Source organism: Oratosquilla oratoria, chromosome 4 (assembly GCF_046742065.1).
Source record: "Oratosquilla oratoria isolate Oo_2021 chromosome 4, ASM4674206v1, whole genome shotgun sequence".
Taxonomy (NCBI): domain Eukaryota; kingdom Metazoa; phylum Arthropoda; class Malacostraca; order Stomatopoda; family Squillidae; genus Oratosquilla; species Oratosquilla oratoria.
Genome location: NC_134780.1, coordinates 30,052,320 through 30,073,667, shown reverse-complemented (window position 1 = coordinate 30,073,667; position 21,348 = coordinate 30,052,320). Strand labels below are relative to the sequence as shown.

Here is a 21,348-nt window from a genome sequence, read left to right as displayed (position 1 = left end):
TTATCACAAACTTTCTGCTCTTCTTATCTCTGTCTTCCACTTCGATCACAATCATCTCTACTGTATTCTTTCCATATATGACACACCTAACGTTTATATCCTTCTTAGTCAGGAACATAAATCCACCCCCTTTCTTTGTCTCTCTGTTTCTAATCCAATAATTATATGTATCATGTCCTACACTGTTGGGTGGTAGTGGACCTTATAATTTTGTCTCTACAATTCCCATTATGTCCGGTTCTTTTTCCTTCAAATAATCATTCAGCTCATTCAACCCTGTTATTAATCCATCTATATTTGTGGAAGATACTCTTAGTTTTCTGCCACTTCCATTGTGTTCTCTGTTTCCCTTTTGTTTTTCTCTAGTATGTCGAATTTCCTTACTTTCATATTCACTACTCTCCAATAGAATTTCTCTTTTTCTGACTCTGTTCTGGTCTCGTTTTTTTTCCCTTAGCTTCATGTCTTTTCTTTTTTTCCTCCTCTCTTTCCTCTTTATTCATTTCCCTTTTTATCCATACCTTTTTATATTGTTCATTTGTTGCTAGTTTCCCTGTTTTGGATAAGATATTCTCTGCCGTCATTTGTGACCTGAATTTAATCTTAATTGGTCTGGTCTTATCTGTACTATACTTTCCGAGCCTAAACTTCTCTTCGATTTGTTTCATTATTTCTGGCTCATCTTCCTGAACTAATTTTAGTAAACTGCTTACTTTTTCATTTTCCTCTTTGATTCTTGTGGTTCTATCTGGGTTATGTTTCTCTTCCATTCCTAATATAATTATACATTTCTTTTTATCTGCTAAGTCTCTTACTATATTCTCCTTCTGTCTCATCACTTTAATAACTGAGTCTTCAGTTTGTTCTTTCATTTGTTGTTTGATTATGTCAGTAAATGCAACTTTGTGTTTTCTTGGATTTTTTTCCCAACCCTCTTTGTTGTCCTTACTATTCCTCTTTAATTCTTTATTCTCCTCTTTTACTTCTTTTAACTGTCTTTTTAATTCTTCAATTTCATTAGTTAAGTTTTTGTTCGCCTTCTCTAGTTCTTCCAATTTTTCAACTCTTTGCGCAATGTTGGTTACGTTACCGAACCTATCCTCCCAATGTTCGATCATCTTATCAAGTTTCTCCTCTAGTCTTGTCAATCGGGGGAGGTTGGTATCCCCCACACCCTGTTTAAATCCCTGGAAACTATTATCATCACCTTCCACTGTGCTGCTCTTATCTATACTTCTAATCTTTACATTTTTGTTGATCCCATCCTCTCCAAAGTCATCGTCTTCAGTTCGCCTCTTGTTTACAAATCTCCTGGCCTCCTAGACCATGTCTCTATCTTCCTCATTTCCTTCCATTTCCCTCAATATCCCTTCCCTTCTCCTTCTCTATCACTTCCCTACTATTCCACAAGCACTCCCCTTCCCTATAAATACAAAATGGCACTTCCTGGACGTTGAGATCCACGTAGATTTTCCTTTTTCCTCGGAACACCAATTCTCGCCGTCCATTCGATGAAAGTGTGTGTGTGTGTGTGTGTGTGTGTGTGTGTGTGTGTGTGTGTGTGTGTGTGTGTGTGTGTGTGTGTGTGTGTGTGTGTGTGTGTGTGTCAGTGCGTGCGAACGCGTATGGGAATTGGAAAGAAAACGAACGAGCGAGCGAGCGAAAACAAATGAAGGAAAGAGAGAGAGAGAGAGAGAGAGAGAGAGAGAGAGAGAGAGAGAGAGAGAGAGAGAGAGAGAGAGAGAACGAGAGATGGCGTTCTAAGGATTCCTGGACGATAGGTTAAAAGAGGTATGTCGATCCCTGCACTTCAACTGCGATAGAGTGAGTAGTCAGGAAGAGGATCGAAGCCCCTCTTCTGGAGACTTGCATTCACGAAGTTGGTAGCCTTGGAAATGGCCAGCTTCTCCTTGGGAGTGTATGGGTCAATAGTGAGCTGGTTGCCTTTGTAGGGACCCTCAGAGTGCTTTTGTAGACACGACAGTCGCCCTTCGTCGGGCTCCATCCCAAGGAAACTGATAATGAGTCGCAATTTAGATATAGGGTCCTCTCGAAGGTACTCATAATATATTGGGAGGAGTCGCCGGGCTTTCAGGCCTGCAGAAGCCAACTTTTGCCATTTCTCTATACAACAACGGGCGTGTTTGTGGAATCCTGTGGAGGAAGAGGGAAGTTTTAGTCTCTTGATTGCAGGGAGACTGAGATGGGGGTGTCTCTTTTCCTAAACAAAATTAATGGGATACATATATTACCATGAGGGTCAACTGAAACAGACTTCGCCCCTGTAATGTCATGCAGCAGGAATAGGATTAATTACAAATATTTCTTTATGCTTCACTGGATAACAAACATTTTTATTTTGATATTTGGGGGTTCTACCAAAATGATTCCGAATATCAAAGGTAAATCATACGAAAGTCGACTAAAACATATGAATCTGTTTTCCCTAAAAAGGCGTAGACTTAGAGGTGACTTGATACAGGTCTTTAAGATTCTAAAGGGAATTGACAACATCAAAAGTGACAAAATTTTGACACTTAATAAGAATTAGACAAGAAATAATGGTCTCAAACTGTCAGGAAATACATTTAATTTGAAAGTGGGTAGGAACAACATCGCCAACAGTGTAGTTAATGAATGGAATAAACTTCCTGCAGAGGTAGTACAATGTAGTTCAGTTCGAAGCTTTAAGATTTTTTTAGATAAACATCTAACAAGATGCTGTAATGCCTGCCATCTATTATATACAAGCACCGGCTTCGCCGCCATGGTCTCTCCATGGGCGTTTGGCCTGCGGCGCTGCTCACTTTGCGCTCTGCCCTTCGGGAGGCTCGGCCCGTAGGGCGAGCTTGCTTCGCTTGCGGCAAATCAATTGTCTCCGTTGCCGTGACGTCAGCGTTCTCAGCCTATCAGTCGTCTCCGTTGCCGTGATGTCACCACTCTCGGCCAATCAGTTGTCCCCTTTGCCGTGACGTCACCGCCCTCTCAGCCAATCAGGTTCTCGTGGACTGTTACCAAATCACCGTCACCGGCTAGATCATTTTGCCAAAAGCAGTCATGCTATTTTTTCATTTATTTATTAACTATTTGTTTACTTGTTTGTTATTATATGTCTGTTTATTATTATTTGTTTGATTGTCATTTATTATTATTTATCTGTCCATTTATTATTATTTACAGTTTTGTTTGTTATTTAAAGCAAAGATAAATACAAAAGAGAAAAGGCATCAAAGTTCAGTCATTAAAAGATGCTGGAACAAAAGACAAGTATTAGGTAGCAGTAGATGAGAAAATTAATCTCAGAGAGGAAGCAGCTGAGGATTGGGAAGATCTGCGGGAAACAATTAATGGTGTAGCAGAAGAAACGTTAGGAACAAAAATGGTGGGAGGAAGTAAGAAAAGACATACACCATGGTGGACAGAGGAAGTAAAGTGTGCAGTAAAAGAAAAAGTGAAGGCACTAAGAAAGTAGTTGAGACATAAAACACCTGAAACAAGAATAGAATATGTCACTTCAAGAAATAAGGCAGAAGAAGTGAAGAGAACAGCACAACAAAATGTTTGGAAGAAGTTAGGAGAGACAATAGAACAAGATCTAAAAGGTAGTAAGAAGAAAATATTTGGATTAGCAAAACCATATAGGAAAGATAAGAGTATAGTGCATAACATTAAAGATGACAAAGGTAATGTTATTGTAGAACCCAACAAGGTAAACGAGTAATGACAGTTATTTTAAAAAACTTCTGAGTGTGGGAGGTGAAGTCATGGATGAAGGTAAAGAGAACGAAGGTGATCTTAAAGAGAGACAACACCAAGATGATGAAATAACAAGAAACGAGCTACAAGAAGCCCTGAAGAAGATGAAAAACGATAAAGCACTGAGATGTGATGCCTTACCGATCGAGCTGATAAAGGAGGGAAGTGATGCCCTAAAAGAGAAGATATTGGCAATATTAAACAAGGCCTGGAGAGAAGAAACTATTCCACAAAGTTAGGGCAAGACCATTATGCTACCGGTCTATAAAGGTAAAGGCGACTCAGGTTTCTGTGGTAATTACAGAGTTATCTCTCTCATCAATCAAGTAGCTAAACTTTATGAAAGAATCCTAGAAAAGAGAGCAAGAACAGTGATAGAGCCGAAGCTAGGAGAAGAACAGTTTGGATATATGAAAGATAGAAGTACATCTGACCCCATTTTTACTTTAAGGATGGTCATGGAAAAATGCTGGGAGTATAACAACAATTTGTATTGTGCTTTTATAGACTTAGCAAGCATTTGACTCCGTTCCAAGAAACAAATTATGGAAATGTTTCGTGGAGGAATATGAAATGACAAGCAAACTGCAGAAAGCCAAAGAAAGTACATATAAGCCGTGTTCGTGCCTTGTTAGAACTGGTTATGAGAAAGATGAATGGTTTGATATAACAGGAGTGAAATAAAGGAAGTGTCTTGTCCCCTTTATTATTCATAGCATATATGGATAGCCTTATTAAAAATTATAAAAAGAGAATAAGAGATCAAGGAGAAGGGGATGGAGATATACTAGTGTATGCAGATGACATTGCTGGAGTAACGACAGATTACAGTTAGAAAGAGCTCTAAATTGTTGGAAAAGATGCTTTAATGAGGCGGGGCTAAGCACTAGTATTCAGAAGACTGAAATACTAACCATCACGAAAGAAATTTATGACATTGCAGAAATAATGATTGAAAATGAAGATGTTAAAGAAGCACAGTGTGTTAAGTATCTGGGAAGCGTATTTACAAAAGATGGATGCAAGAATAGAGAAATTATAACTGAAAGAATATCAGCAGAGGTGTCTGTGCCTTGTACCCTATCCTAAAAGATATAAATGTACCTACGGAGGCAAAGAAAACTATTTTTGAATCAGTTTTGGTACCGATTTTAATGTATGCTGCTGAAAGCTGGACACTAACATTAACTGGGTGGTAGTGGACCTTTCACTTTTGTCTCTACAATTCCCATTATGTCCGGTTCTTTTTCCTTCAGATAATCATTCAGTTCGTTCAAGCCTGTTATTAATCCATCTATATTTGCATTTTCTGTTTCCCTTTTGTTTTTCTCTGTCCATTTCCTCCCTTTCATATTCACTACTCTCCAATAGAATTCCTCTTTTTCTGACTCTGTTCTTCTCTCGTTATTTTCCTTACTTCTTGTCTTTTCGTTTTTTCCTCTTCTCTTTCCTCTTTATTCATTTCTCTTTTTATTCATACCTTTTTATATTGTTCACTGTCTGCTAGTTTCCCTGTTTTTGCTAAGATATTCTTTGCTGTCGTTTGTGACCTGAATTTAATCTTAATTGGTCTGGTCTTATCTGTACTATATTTCCCGAGTCTATTCATTTCTTCAATTTGTTTCCTTATTTCAGGTTCATCTTCCTGAACTAATTCTAATATATTGTTTATTTTTTCTTTTTCCTCCTTAATTCTCGTAGTCCTGTTTAAGTTATTCTTCTCTTCCATCCCTAATATAATTATGCATTTCTTTTTACCTGCTATGTCTCTTACTATATTCTCCTTCTCCCTCATTACTTAAATGACTATATTTTCAGTTTGTTATTTTATCTGCTGTATCACTATGTCTTTAAATGCAATTTTATTGTTGTCTTGGACTTTCTTCCAATCCTGTGCTTCCTTTGCTATGCTCTTTATTCTCTCTATTATTCCTCTTTAATTCCTCATTCTCATCTTTTACTTCATTTAACTGTTTTTTCAATTCTTCTACTTTTTTAGTTAGGCTTTGGTTTTCATTCTTTAATTGTTCCAATTTATCAACTCGCTGTGCAATTTGTGTGAGTTTACCTAGCCTACTTTCCCAGTGTTGAGCCATTTTTTCTATTTTTTCCTCTAACCTTGCTAATCGGGGGAGGTTGGCATCCCCACCTTCGTTAAATCTATTGAAATTCTTATCTTCTCTTTCTATTTTGTTGTTCTCATTTATATTTCTGAACTTAATGATTTTACTGAAATTATTCACTTCTTCAGCGTCAGCTGAGGACCTTTTGTTGACCTTTTTCCCGCCTCCTTCCTCATTTCCTTCCATTTTTCTTAGTAATCCCTCCCCTTCTCCTTTTCCACCACCTTCCCACTACACCACGAGCTTTCCCCTTCCCTATAAATACAAAAAGGTACTTCCTCGTCGTTGAGATCCACGAAAATTTTCCTTCTTCTTAGGAGCTCCAATCTTCGCTGTGAATCGGTCTACGTGTGTGTGTGTGTGTGTGTGTGTGTGTGTGTGTGTGTGTGTGTGTGTGTGTGTGTGTGTGTGTGTGTGTGTGTGTGTGTGTGTGTGTGTGTGTGTGTGTGTGTGTGTGTGTGTGTGTGTGTGTGTGTGTGTGTGTGTGTGTGTGTGTGTGTTTACCTAGTTACCTAGTTGTATTTTACGGGAAGGGGAGCCATCCTCACGGTGACCCGTTTTTGTATTTCGCAAGATTAAGTTTGTTCTTAAATTCTTGTATTGTGTTTGCACACACTATTTTTTCGTACAATTTGTTCCACATATCTATCACTCTGTGTGGGAAGCTGTTCTTTTTTAGGTCTCTTCTATAGTTGTCTTTTCTCAGTTTCATTGCATGTCCTCTTGTTTTTCCTCTGTCCCTCTTTATTAAGTCCTCTCTATCAAGGCGTTCTTTTCTTTTCATAATTCTGTAGACGGCTAGTAGGTCCCCTCGTTCTCTTTGTTCCAGGGTTGGCAATTCCATTTCGGCCATTCTTTGCTCATATGTCAGGTTTGAAAGTGTTGGGGCCATCTTTGTCGTTGCTCTTTGTATTCTTTCTAAAAAAAATTATATTCTTTTTTGTACTGGGTGACCATATCAGCGCTGCATATTCCAGTTTTGGCCTTATCAGTGTTTGTAATATTTTCTTAGTCATTTCATTATCCAGGTATTTAGAGGTCACCTTTATTGATCTCAACAAATTGTATGTTTCTCCGACTATTTTATTCACATGTTTATCTGGCGACATGTCTTTGGTGATTACTCCTAGGTCCCTTTCAGAATTTACTTTCTTTACTTCTTTTCAGTCAATTTTATACTGTCCTGATATTCTATTCTTGTTTTTCCCAAATTCGTTTATATTGCATTCCTTGATGTTGAATTCTACTTCCCATTTATTGCTCCACTCTGAGACTTTGTTCAGATCACTCTGTAATGAGTCACAGTCTATTTCAGAGTTTATTCTCTTTAATAACTTTGCATCATCCACAAAGAAGTTCATGTAACATTCAATACTTTCGTCCATGTCATTTACATATATAGCAAACATTATCGGAGCCAGCACTGACCCCTGTGGGACTCCACTACTCATTTCTTCCCATTTTGAATATTTGTCTCTGAGCACTACTCTCATTTTTCTTCCATATAGGAAGTCCTCCATCCAATTCAATAGTTTTCCATTATGCCTCATATTGTTTCCAGTTTATATAGCAATTTTCTGTATGGTACCTTATCAAATGCCTTTTGTAAGTCCAAGAAAGCACAGTCTACCCAGCCATCCCTTTCTTGCAATATATCTATCAATCTTGAATAGAAACAAATCAAACTAGTGGTACATGATCTTCTCTGTCTGAATCCAAATAGCCTCTGGTTCAGTATATTGATCTCCTTTAGATATTTTGTCCATCTATTTATGATGATCCTCTCAAAAATTTTAACTATTGTACTCGTTAGGGACACCGGTCTATAATTTGTTACGTGTTCCTTATTACCACATTTATATATTGGCACTATATTGGCATTTTTCCAGTCTCCAGGTAGTTTTCCTTCTTTGAGTGAGTATTCAACTATTTTGTATATTTTTCCTGTTAGTTCGTCTATACATTCCTTTAGTATCCAGTTTGCAACTCCGTCCGGGCCATGTGATTTGTTAACGTCAAGCTTTAATATTTGATTCTTTATTTCATTCTGAGTAATATTTAATTCCTTCATTGGAGGAAATCTTACTTCATTTCTTTGTTCACAGTTTTGTAGATTTTCTTTTTCTTTTGTGAATACAGATTTGAAATGTTTGTTCATAATATCTGCCATTTCTATATCTTCTGTGTATTCTCTGTTACCTTGACGTAATTTAAGTATTTCCTGTTTATTTTTTAGTTTGCCGTTTACATATCTATAAAATAATTTGGGTTGATCTTTACATTTGTCTATTATGTCCTTTTCATAATTTCTTTTTTCTTCCCTACATATTTTTACATATTCATTTCCTAGTTTGGTCTATATTTTCCATTTCTCAGAATTTTTTTTTTCCATCTTCTGTGTTTTGCCTCACTGCACTTTTTATTGTACCAAGATTTTATGTATACCCTTTCCTGTTTTGTCTAGCTACATATTTGTCCACTCCTTCCTTATAGATTTTCTTCCAAATTGTCCACCTCTCTTCCATCTTTGTTATTTCATTATTAAATTTTTCCCAATTTGCTTCTTGGAAGAGTTTTCTAAGTTTTCCAAAATCTGTTTGTTATACATTAGTCTTCCTTTTCTGTGTTTTTTGTTTATTTCTATATTTGTTTCTTCATTTAATTCTAGTTCTAGTTGTGGTAATTGTTATTGGGAATCTTAGTGTTTACCTTAGTTCGAGAAACTTTCCCTCAAAGTGTTATTTTCTTCGATTCAGGAGCCTTTCCTGAAACTTCGAACCACGCCTATCGTAACTTTAGATAAGATACGATTAAACTCCCCTCCTCTTTATTTTGTTTATTAAATCTATGTAACAATTTTGGTTTAATAAATCGGGAATTAACTTTGAGAAATTACTTAAAGTAAATATTAACCCGTGGCCTTCTGAGCTCTTTTCGAACTCGTAAGAGTCCCTTGGAATACTGTGCGCATTGACGTCGGAACAATGATCAGATTACCCTGAGCTCAGGACGAAGAAGAACTTCTTTTTTGGAAACCTCTAAGGGATCACGTCTTTGATTCAGAAGGCCTTCGAGATTCAAATTTCTAAAATATCTACATTTAGAGAATCTACATACATATACCAAAGGCTTTTTTCCCCTACACGGGGAATAGCAAAAAAGAAAAAGGCATAGAAACCACTCCCACCCATTCCATTTCCTGTATATTCCACTCCCCTCTACCCTCCTCCCTCCCTCCTATCTTGGCATCTCCTGGATGACGGGTCATCCCTGCATCCTGTCCACTGCCCTAGGTCAGAAGCAGTGTCGCAAGACACCACATCCACAGCAAGGCCGTTTCATAAATTCGGCGACCCCCCCCTCTCCGTCCCCCATGCAGAAAAGGAGAAGACGGGGAGAAATCCCTTCGGGCTGCATCAATTTTTTTTTTCTCATACGTACTTCCTCACTTCCCATCCCCCAGCCACTCCCCCTCATGCATCACAGCATCATCTATACACAACCCCTCTCCATTCATCCCTATCTTCTGTCCTCTCCCGTCCTTCCTCCACAGACATTCCTCTCTTTTGTAATGCCCCTTTCACCCCATCCATCCATCTCATCCTAGGACGCCCCCTCATATTCACTCCTTCCACCTCCGCCTTCCACACTTCTTTTACTAATCTTTCTTCACTCATTGTTTCCATGTGTCCAAACCATCCTAATACTCTTTCATCAACCCTATCTCTCAGTTCCCTTTCCACCCCTGTTCTCCTCCTCACCTCCTCATTTCTCACTCTATCCAGCCTAGTAACCCCTATCATACTTCTCAGACATTTCATCTCAAACACATTCAAACTCCTTCCCTCTTCCTCTCTCATGTTCCATGTTTCTGCCCCGTACATTGCTGTTGGCACAATCACTCCTTCATATAACCTCCTCTTGGCATTCATTCCCAGATGCCTATTTTTCATTACACTTTTTAATCCACCAAGGCATTTACTCGCTTCTCTCAATCTGCATTCTACCTCCACCCCCACTCCTCCCTTTCCTGCCACATTCGCACCCAAGTATCTAAAACTATCCACTTCCTCCAGTCTTTCACCCTTAATGCTCACTTCCAGCCTGCTATCACTCCTCTCCTTCTTTCACGCACCTTCTCAAACTCTGTCACTAACTTCCTCATTCCCTCCTCTGATCCTACTACAAGCTCAGTGTCGTCTACAAACAACAGCTGGCTCACCTCCCACTTTTCTCCATTTTCTTTAACCATCTCCAACCCCTGACCCACTACCCTTGCATTCACCTCTCGCACCAGCCCATTCATGTAAAGATTGAACAGCCAGGGCGACATAACACATCACTGACGAAGTCCCACCTTTACCTCAAATCATTCACTCTCTCCATTTCTAATCCTAACACAAGCTCTACTACTCTCGTAAAAACTCTTGACTGCTCTTAACAGCTTTCCTCCTATCCCATATATTGCAGTACCTCCCACCGTGCCTTCCTGTCTACCCTGCCGTAAGCCTTTTCCAGATCCATAAAAACCCAAAAAACATCCTTACCTTTTCCTATAGCTTTCTCACATATATGTCTTACCACAAAAATCTGATCTACACATCCCCTACCTGTCCTAAACCCACACTGATCCTCACCAATTACTTCCTCTGTTACTCTCCTAATCCTCTCAATCAAGACCCTTCCATAAACCTTCCCAACTACATTCAACAAGCTGATCCCTCTGAAACTACTACACTCACACTTGTCCCCCTTTCCCTTGTAAAGTGGAACTATACGGGCACTCCTCCAGTCCTCCGGCACTCTACCCTCTCTTACATAAACATTGAATAACCTCACCAGCCAGTCCACCATAACTGTACCTCCTTTCTTCAGACATTCTAGATGGCATCCATCCAAACCAGGTGCCTTACCTGCTTTCATCATTTTAACAGCTGCTTTCATTTCATCCTTCCCTATTTTTCCTCCAATTTCCTCACTCATCACTCTCATTTTCTTAGCGCTTCCCACTGCAACTACCTTTCCCTCCCTATCCTCCTTCACATTTAGCAACTCCCTAAAATACTCTGCCCACCTTCCTCTCACTGCCTTCTCTTCCATTATCATCTCTCCTTCTGCACCTTTTACCTTTTCTTCTCTACTTGATTCGCCTCCTCTTTCTCTTTTAATTTCCTTCCAAAACATCTCTTTATTGCTTTCAAAATTTTCTGTCATAATCCTACCCCATTTCACATCAGCTCTCCTCTTTCCTTTCTTTATCTTATGCTTAACTTCCCTTCTCTTTACTTTGTACCTCTCATACGATTCCCTCGTCCTAATTTGTAGCGAATCTATGAATGTCTGCTTCTTCTCTTCTACACCTTTCTTTGCTTCCTCATCCCACCACTCACTACCCTTCCTTCTAATTCCTCCCGCCCTCCTTGTTCCACACACCATCTTTGCACACCTTATGACTCCCTCCTTGAACCTTCCTCATTCCTCCTCCACTCCTAGTTCTACTCGATACTTCTTCTTATACTCATTCTCCTTTTTTTCTTTTCTTATTTAAGCAGTTCACTCTAAGTACCTCCCTACCTTCTGCCCTGTTCCTCTTTCTCCACCTATTCTCCACTCTCAATTTTATCTTCCACCAGAAAATTATCGGATATTCCCCACTCTCTCCCCTTAGAACATGTACATCCTTAACTCTTCCTACCATATTCCTGGTCCCACTATATAGACCATTAACGCTCTATCTGCCACCCTTCCATCCCGCACCCTCTCCCATGTGTACTTATGCTTGACTTTCTTCCTAAACACTGTATTTGCTATCATCAACTCTCTTTCAAGACACATCTCCACCATTAATTCTCCACTACGATTTTAACCTGGAACTCCATACTTCCCAATCATTCCCTCTATTGGTTCATTTCCTACCCTAGCATTAAGGTCTCCCAATACAACTACATTGACATTTCTCCCTAATCCCTCTATGCACTCATTTATATCTACCCAAAAAGCTTCCCTTTCCTCTACGCTCTTCTCACTACCAGGTCCATACGCACTTACAAAAACCCACATCTCCCTTCCCAGTTCACCTTCATCCACATCAACCTTGATGAAACCTCCTTCCACTCCACTACCCGCTTACTTATCTCTTCACTTACTAGTATAGCCACCCCTTCTCTCCCTCGTCCCCTCTTCAGTCCTAAGTACTTTCCAGCTACACTCCCAAACTCTCAGTTGCCCTTTCCTTTCATTTTAGTTTCACTCAAAGCCAGCACATCCATCATTCTTCTCACAAACATACTACCTATTTCTTCCCTTTTACTCTCATCTGTACCACATCCACGCACATTAAAAGACCAAAACCTTAGGGTACTGGCTGGAAAAACCCCAGACCCTCTTATGCCTTTGCTTCTTTTTTTAGGAATGTCCCCTTTTGGGGCTACAGGTAGTAGGACTCCTAATCCCATCCCCCGTCCCGTTTTTTGTCGCCTTTTACGACTCAAGTGGAAAGACTTGGTGGTAGCATTCTCTTCCCCCACCACAGGGTCGGCGAAAAAAGGAAATGAATATTCAGAGAAATGGTACAGGGCAGTAACAAGGTGTTGGGGACAGCATAATGGAGGGACAGTCGTAGTATAAAAGTGTCATCATTTCTCTATGAACAGAGTTTTCCTCTATCACAGACAAAATGATGTGTGACTCTGGTCCGTAGGGATGCCCCATATAGACCCTAAAGTATCAACTGCATGTTACTTTGCCACAATAACATGCAACCAATACCCCAGACGGGGCTATTAGAGAATCTACGCTGGTTAAAACAAAGATGACCGAGTTCTCAAATGTATTCCTGAAATATTAAACCATAGTTTTCATTTAGTAGTATGTGACCACTTGTTCCAATTGGTGTCTTGTATTCGATTTTATCCACAATTTTGGGTTCTGATATGAATATCAAACCCAATCTTGAGGGTTTATCGTTATTTCCATATCTGGTGTTTTCCTTGACCCATTGCGTCAATGTGTAATCAATGGTCATTTCCAGTAATATGTTTCCCCAGTGATCTTCTCCACCTTTCACAGTCATTTCTTCCCAACATATTTCTTTCAAGTTGAAATCACCTATAATTGCCAGCTTTCCTTCTTTCTTTAGTATTTCATTTAGTGTTTTTCTTGTGTCTTCCAGCATTTTGGAGTGTTCACTTTCATTCTATGCGTGTGTGTGTGTGTGTGTGTGTGTGTGTGTGTGTGTGTGTGTGTGTGTGTGTGTGTGTGCGTGTGTATAAATATGGAATATGGAGCTTTATTCCAATATATGTACACATACACACACACACACACACACACACACACACACACACACACACACACACACACACACACACACACACACACACACACACACACACACACACACACACACACACACACACACACACACACACACACACACACACACACACACACACACACACACACACACACACACACACACGTCGGTCGGAGTGGCAGCGAAGTCTGGAATCCGGTGATATCTACACATTTCGAGGCTCACAACGACAAGGAAGTACCTGTGTTGTATTAATATGGAAGGGGAAAGCTCGTGATGTAGTGGGAAGGCGAAGAAAAAGGAGAAGGGGAGGGATTACTGAGGAAAATGGAAGGAAATGAGGAAGGGGAAGATAGGGCCCAGGAACAACTCAGACGCTATGTACCAAGAGACGGCCTGACGGTGAAATCGATGTGATTAGTAAAAATGTAAAAATTAGAAATATAGATAAGAGCAGCGCAATTGAAGGTGAAGATAACTATTTCTATGGATTTAATGCGGGAGGAAATGACAACCTCCCCCGACTAGTAAATTTAGAGGAGTAACTAAAAGAAATGAATGAAAATTGGGAAGCTAAGTTTAACCAAATAAAGTGAATTACTCAAAGAGTTGATAAGCTGAAAGAACTAATGAAGGAGAATCAAAACCTGACTAAAGAAACAGTAGAATTAAAAAGACAGTTAAGAAAAGTAAAGGGAGAGAATGAGGAATTAAAGAGGAGTAATAAAGAGAATAAAGAGTCCATAGCAAAAGAGGTAAGTGGTTGGAAAAAAGTACAAGAGAACAATAAAATGGAATTTAGAAGTATAATGGAACAGCAGGTGAAAGAACAAAATAAAGACACAGTTATTAAAGTGGTGAGGGAGAAGGAGAACATAATAAGAGACTTAGCAGATAAAAAGAAATGTATAATTATATTAGGGCTGGAAGAGGAGTGTAATCTAAATAGGACTACAAAAATAAAGGAGGAAAGGGAAAAAGTAAATAATATATTAGAAGTAGTTCAAGAAGATGAACCAGAAATAGGGAAACAAATAGAAGAAATGTATAGGCTCGGGAAATACAATACAGATATGACCAGACCAATTAAGGTTAAATTAAGGTCAAAAACGACAGCAGAGAATATCTTAGCTAAAACAGGGGAACTAGCAGACAGTGAGCAATATAAACAGGTATGGATAAAAAGAGAAATGAATAAAGAGGAAAGAGAGGATGAGAAAACAAAAAGACTAGAAGCTAAGGAAAAAACGAAACAAGAACAGAGTCAGAAAAAGATAAATTCTATTGGAGAGTAGTGAATATGGAAGTGAGGAAATGGTTCATAGCAGAGGAAAACAGAAGGGAAACGGAAAACATAATGGAAGTAGCAGAAAATTAAGAGTGTCTTACACAAATGTAGATGGATTAATAACAAGCTTGAACGAACTGACATAATGGGAATTGTAGAGACAAAAGTGAAAGGTCCACTACCACCCAACAGTGTAGGACATGGTGCATATAATTATTGGATTAGAAACAGAGAGGTAAAACAAGGGGGTGGAGTTATGTTCCTGACTAAAAAGAATATAGATGTGAGGAATGTCACATATGGAAAGAATAGAGTAAAGATGATTATGATGGAAGTGGAGGACAGGGATGGGAAGAGCAGGAATTTTGTAGTAAATTACGTGCCTCCTAAAACGGCCTCATGGGAAGAGAGAGAACACAAAATTATGTTAGAGGACACAAGGATAACACTAAATAAGATAATGGAAGATGGAGGAAGAATAGTTATAATGGGTGACTTTCATTGTAAAGAAATCTGCTGGGAAGAGATGACAGTGAAGGGTGGAGACGACCTATGGGGAAATGTACTACTTGATATGATTATAGAACATACAATGTCGCAATGGATTCAAGAGAATACCAGGTATAGAAATGAGAAAGAACCATCGAGACTGGACCTAATAATCACATCAGAACCTGAAATAGTGGACAAGATTGAATTTAAGACCCCAACAAATAAAAGTGACCACATATTCATTGAACTGGAACTAAATGAGGAAAAATACACGAAAAAATGAACAATATTGAAAGGGAAGATTGATGTATGAATTTTTTTTTTATCAAATAAGAGAATTCTTTCAAAAAGCAGACTGGGAAAGAATACACAAGGAAGAAACAACAGTAGAAGAGAAATGGAATATATTGACAAAAATTTATAAAGAGGGAGTGGAAAAGTATGTCCTAAGACAAGAGCAAGAAAAAGAATATGTAAAGAGCTGATACAAAAAAAAAAAAAAATGTAGAGAGTTATAAGACAAAAGAGATAAAGCTTGGATAAAAGGAAAAAAAGACAAAAGACCTGAAAAATGGAAAATATTTACTAGTTATAGAAAAGAATATGTACAAGTGTGCAGAGAAGAAAAGAGAAAATATGAAAAAGTTGTCATAGAAAAATGTAAAGATCAACCAAAACTATTTTACAGATTTGTAAACAACAAACTGTAAAACAAACAAGAACTAAAGAAACTACGACAAGGAGGAGTTGAATACAAAGAGGAAATAGAAATGGCAGAGATTATGAACAAGCATTTTAAATCGGTGTTTACAAGGGAGAACATGCAATCTAGAGATATAGAATGGGAAGAGAAAATCCCCCTTATGAAAGAGGTAGAAATATCAAGGAATGAAATAATGAAACACTTGAGTAATCTTGATGTCAGAAAATCGCATAGACCAGATGAAATAGCAAACTGGATTTTGAAGGAATGCAAGAATGAACTAACAGGCAAAACACATAGCCTAATAAATAGTTCATTGAAAGAAGGGAAAGTTCCAAAAGATTGGAGAAGAGCAAATATAGTACCAATATATAAAGGGGGAGCAAGGAAGACCCTACTAACTATAGACCGGTCTCTCTAACAAGTACGATAGCAAAAATTTGTGAAAGAATGATCAAAAGTAGATGGGTAAGGCATTTGGAAAAAAACAACGTACTAAATCCAAGGCAATTTGGATTCAGACAAGGACGATCATGCGTCACAAACTTAATGTATATCTATTCAAGGCTAATAGATATAATACAAGAAAGAGATGGATGCTGATTGTGCATTTCTAGACCTGAAAAAAGCTTTTGATAATGTGCCACATAAGAAGTTGCTTAAGAAATTAGAAACTGCAGGTGGAATACAGGACAAACTGCTGAAGTGGATGGAAGGCGTCTTGCATGAAAGAAAAATGAGAGTAGTGATAAGAGACAAATACTCTAATTGGGATGAAGTAATAAGTGGTGTTCCACAAGGAACAGTTCTGGCCCCAATAATGTTTGCTATATATATTAATGATATGGATAAAGGAATTGAAAGCTATATGAGCTTCTTTGCGGATGATGGAAAATTTTTGCAAAAGGTGAACACTGAAGAAGATTGTGAGTCACTACAGAGTGATCTCAATAAAGTATGGGAATGGAGGAGGAAGTGGGAGATGGAATTCAATATTAAGAAGTGTAGTATAATGGAATTTGGAGTAAGCAAAAAAAGAATAGTGGGATCATATAGATTGGGAGAAGAAGATATAAAAAAGTAGAAAATGAGAAGGACCTGGGGGTCATTATTATGAATAATATGTCCCCTGAGAAACATGTAAACAAAATCTTTTGAAAAACTTATAATTTAATAAGAATAATCAAAGTGGCATTTACATACCTGGATGAAGAAATGGTGAAGAAAATAGTAGCCACTTTAATAAGACCAAGATTGAAATATGCAGCGACGACGTGGTCACCAAGTACAAAAAAATGTATAAACAAAACTTGAGAGAATACAAAGAGCAATTACAAAATTGACACCAACCCTCTCAAAACTATTATATGAAGAGAGACTAGCAAAACTTGAGCTACAGGCATTAGAGCAAAGAAGAGAGAGAGGAGACTTAATGACTATTTATAGAATCATGAAAGGCATAGAAACTATTGATAGAAAGGATCTAATAAAATGTGATAGTAGAAATACAAGAGGACACAGAAAGAAAATCAAGAAAGACAATTGTAGAAGAGATCTGAAAAAGAACAGCTTTCCTCACAGAGTAATAGACATTTGGAACAAGTTAGATGAGAAAGTGGTGTGTGCAAAAACAATACACGAATATAAAAACAGTCTAGATAAAATGATATATGAAGACGGGACACCACGAGCATAGCTCCCCTTTTCGTAAAATACAACTAGGTAAATATAACTAGGTAAATGCACACACACACACACACACACACACACACACACACACACACACACACACACACACACACACACACACACACACACACACACACACACACACACACACACACACACACACACACACACACACACACACACACACACACACACACACACACACACACACACGTGTATATATATATATATATATATATATATATTATATCTGATGTCAATTTTTCTGACTATAGACCTTACTTTAGGAGGGTGAGCATGAATAGGTTTCCCCAATATCTTCCATTCTACTTGACGTTTTGACTACAGGAAGCCATCTTCAGAATAATGAATCATACAGTCCTTCACAATGCACAGTTAGGTAATTCACAGTACATAATAATGGCAAGAAAATTGACAACTTAGATATCACTGTGAAACCAGGGGGTTTGTTCAGTAGATTTGTTCTGAGCGCATATATGCTGGAAAGTCGGGGACGCGGGGCTGACGCGAAGTGGTGGACACTATCCAGCTGCTTACCCGTGAGGATTTTGTCTGGTGGAATTGTTAAACAGAGATATGACCGAAGGCATGTTGGAATTTATATGATATTGATGATGGAAGAACACGTTCCTTTATGTAGCCGACTCATATGCCTTGAAGTCATCTACATTGCAGATTTAAAACTATCCATGAACATCTCTGACCTGCAAATTCTCCCGTATTAAAGGAGCACAAAGCTTCTCCCCGTGACTCCTATTGGCTAATGGGCATCCAATCAGGAACGCCGCCGCGAATTCCCACCAATAACTAATCATACGGCTTTAAACGTATATAAATGAAAGACACACAAAATAAAACCATTCAGCAGTCTTCTCCCTTTTCTATGTCTGCCGAGTAAGGAAGGGAAAAGGCAGGGGTTAGAGGTGAGTTCACTGCTACACGTGGGAAGTGAATTCGACTTCTCGTAGGAAATATACACACACTTCCCATGAACAAAATCACGCCCACATGCACAAACATATACACATATTTTTTCTTCGACTAGAATTCAGTTCATTCCTAATTTTCTCTCATATTATATCTCATCTCAGTTTACCTCTTACTAAAAAAAAAAAAATCCGTATCTCTACCTTTCCGTACAACTATACCTCCGACCTATATATGGTTTGATTTAGAGTAGATGCAACCCTCATTGTCCAATCTCCAGCCACATGCCTCCTGAGTCACGATACAAGCCCCAATAAATATCCCTCAAAAGTTTTCAGTGCCAATATCCCCTTTTATATACGACTATCATTTCGTTTTCTTACAGACTTTTCTTGTCCTCCCACAAAAACCAATCCCGTGCATGCGAGTATGTGGTCTGTCCTAGGTAGTCCATAGACCATTAAGCCTGAAGATGGTGTCAAGCCTAGACCGAAACGTTGCAGCAACCTAGGGACAACTACTTTGCAGTCTACCAATAAGTCAACGTAAATTAGCTAGAGATATAGAAATTCCGAATAAAAAGCTAAACAGCAGTATACCTTGTCTACCCACAAGGAAATATTTTCACTGGTTATACTAATGTACTTATAGTGTGTGTTCATCATAGAAGTTAGACATATAGAAGAAAGTGCAATAGTGAAAGTAGAATATTCACTCTACGTTTAGATATTCAAGTTTTATCTATGGTCTACCGTCAGTAGGTTACAGCTGTTATACTGCATTTGATTTCACTATACAGATTCAGTTCGTTGTAATGTACTACATAGTGTAGCAAAGGGGTAGGTGTTTACAATAGCAATGGCAAAAAGTGTTATGAGTTCCAGTTTACGTTAGTTGCAGACTTTACACTCACATACTTACGTTTAGAAGAGAAGCCCGACGCAGGCGCGTTGTCCTTAAACTTCGAGAGGTTTCTCGATGTACTGACCAAGTAGTTGTAAAATGAAATACAAGACCTGAGGGTCAGATTACATAACTGTTAAATATACACCGTGGCTAGCAGTGCGTCGAAACGGTAACAAAATAAAAAAGACAAATTACTAAAGGAAATAAAAATAAAGAAAATAACATGAGGGTGAAAACGATGAATAGATGAATAAAGAATGAAATGAAGAAAATAGAGATAAGTAATTCTTTACAAGTTGGGGATTACCTAGAGAGTTGCAAACAGACTGTAAGAGGTTCGTAGATAGAGAGGTAGGTGGCGAGAATTTCATTTTTACGAGTTAGATGTTTTGAAAACAATAGCCGCGAAGGAGTTGCGGAGTTGCATAATCTCGCTCACCATCTAAAGTTTATAAACAACATCTGGGGTAGAGATTTTAATGCTGAGGTGATAATATATAAACTAGACCATTCCGCTTCGATGTTGAGATTGCTTGTGCAAGCAGTATTTCTTAAGACGGTGTAACAGTCTTTCTGATTGGAGAAGGGTGGAGGAGGAGAAAAATATTATTGGTACATGGGAGAAAAGTCACGCCCTTAAGGGTAAGCACTTATTTGTAACGCTTAAGATTATTGGATGAATTAAGTAGTGACGTCGGAGCAGAGATGGCTTAGTGAGTGGATTGGGGATCCCAGGCCGGAGTCCTCTGGTGTACGTAAGACAAATACGTTGTAGAGAATTAATGAAGAATAAAAGAAGAAAAACCATACCTCCTCTTTAATTCACCCTTCAAGAAACGTTAATTACATAGAGACGAAGGGAAATGAAACTGAAAGTGAAGGGGTCGACAGTGGCGGCAGCTAGGGATGAACCTCCGAAGTAATTACAAGACTGGTGCGTGCAGCAAACTACAAGACTGAGTGCAAGATAAGTCTACGAGTGTACGGGTACACCAACCACAACCACAACCGCAACCGCTACCACAACCACAACCGCAACCACAACCACACGTATGCTAAATCCAAGGGACGACAAGACGAGGAACGAGGGGACGAGTCACTACGAGCAACTACTACTACGAGTGAACGAGGTACAGCGAGCTACGAGGAACGAGGGGACGAGCCACTACGAGCAACTACTACTACGAGTGAACGAGGTACAGCGAGCTACGAGGAACGAGGGGATGAGCCACTACAAGCAACAGTGAACAAGGACTGACGAGGGACGACGAGGTGGACGTACGTGGAGGCAGTCAAGTCAAATCGACTTTAAAAACACTGAAGGTATGACTAACACTAATGTATTAAGACACGAGTTTCATACCTTAAATATAAATATTTCCAAATTCACAGGTAATGAAAACACCATAGGAGTTAATAAGTTTCTCAGTTTGATTGATACATTAATCATTAGTAAAAATATAACAGATGAAAAAAGGAAAATAGAAATTTTAAAAGATAATGTAGATCCTGAGAAGGGTAGAGCTAGGCTTATAATAAATTTCCAGCAAATAGAAGATATCAACCAATATGAAGCTTATAAGAAAGGATTCATTAAACATTAGATGTCAAAATGTGATCAGGATCCTATCAGGTCTTTGGTTAAAATGTAAGTAAAAACAAGTGAATCAGACACAGAATGCTTAGCAAGATTAGATAAATGGTCAAAAGACATGAATTCTATCTTAAAAGATTCAGAATGAATAGAGAGATCTAGTGACAAAATGAAAGTTTCTCAGGTAATCAAATTAATCACATTTGGCTTGTTAACAAACAGCTCATATGAATTAACGGTAGAAAAGCTGTATAAATATCTCAAGGCAACAATGAATTTAGGGGGAGGTAGATTATCTTCTTCAAGGGTACAATGAATCTTAAGTAATTAGTCCATATGTGATGACAGTGGGACAACAGAAGGAAACTAGGAACTCTAGAAGTGATTACAGAAAAAAGAGAATCTGAACAGAGTTAGAAGCACTTGAAGGGATGCTAGAGTTATATGTTACAATTATAATACTTGGAGGCATAAAGCACAAGACTGTTATCATGGAACTGTTTGTTGAAATTGCAAATATGAGGGTCATGATGA

General features: G+C 38.5%; 1 protein-coding gene across 1 annotated transcript in view; it reads right to left on the bottom strand.

Moving 5' to 3' along the window:
* Positions 1-1,753: 1,753 nt before the first annotated feature.
* Positions 1,754-21,348, bottom strand: part of LOC143024440 (uncharacterized) — a 54,652-nt gene continuing 35,057 nt past the window's right edge. Inside the window, exons 10-11 of the mRNA XM_076183244.1 lie at positions 19,236-19,330; positions 1,754-2,154 (exon numbers count right to left, since the gene is read on the bottom strand). Coding sequence (XP_076039359.1) covers positions 1,811-2,154; positions 19,236-19,330 — 439 coding nt within the window. The 3' untranslated portion in view covers positions 1,754-1,810. The remainder of the gene's footprint in view (positions 2,155-19,235; positions 19,331-21,348) is intronic.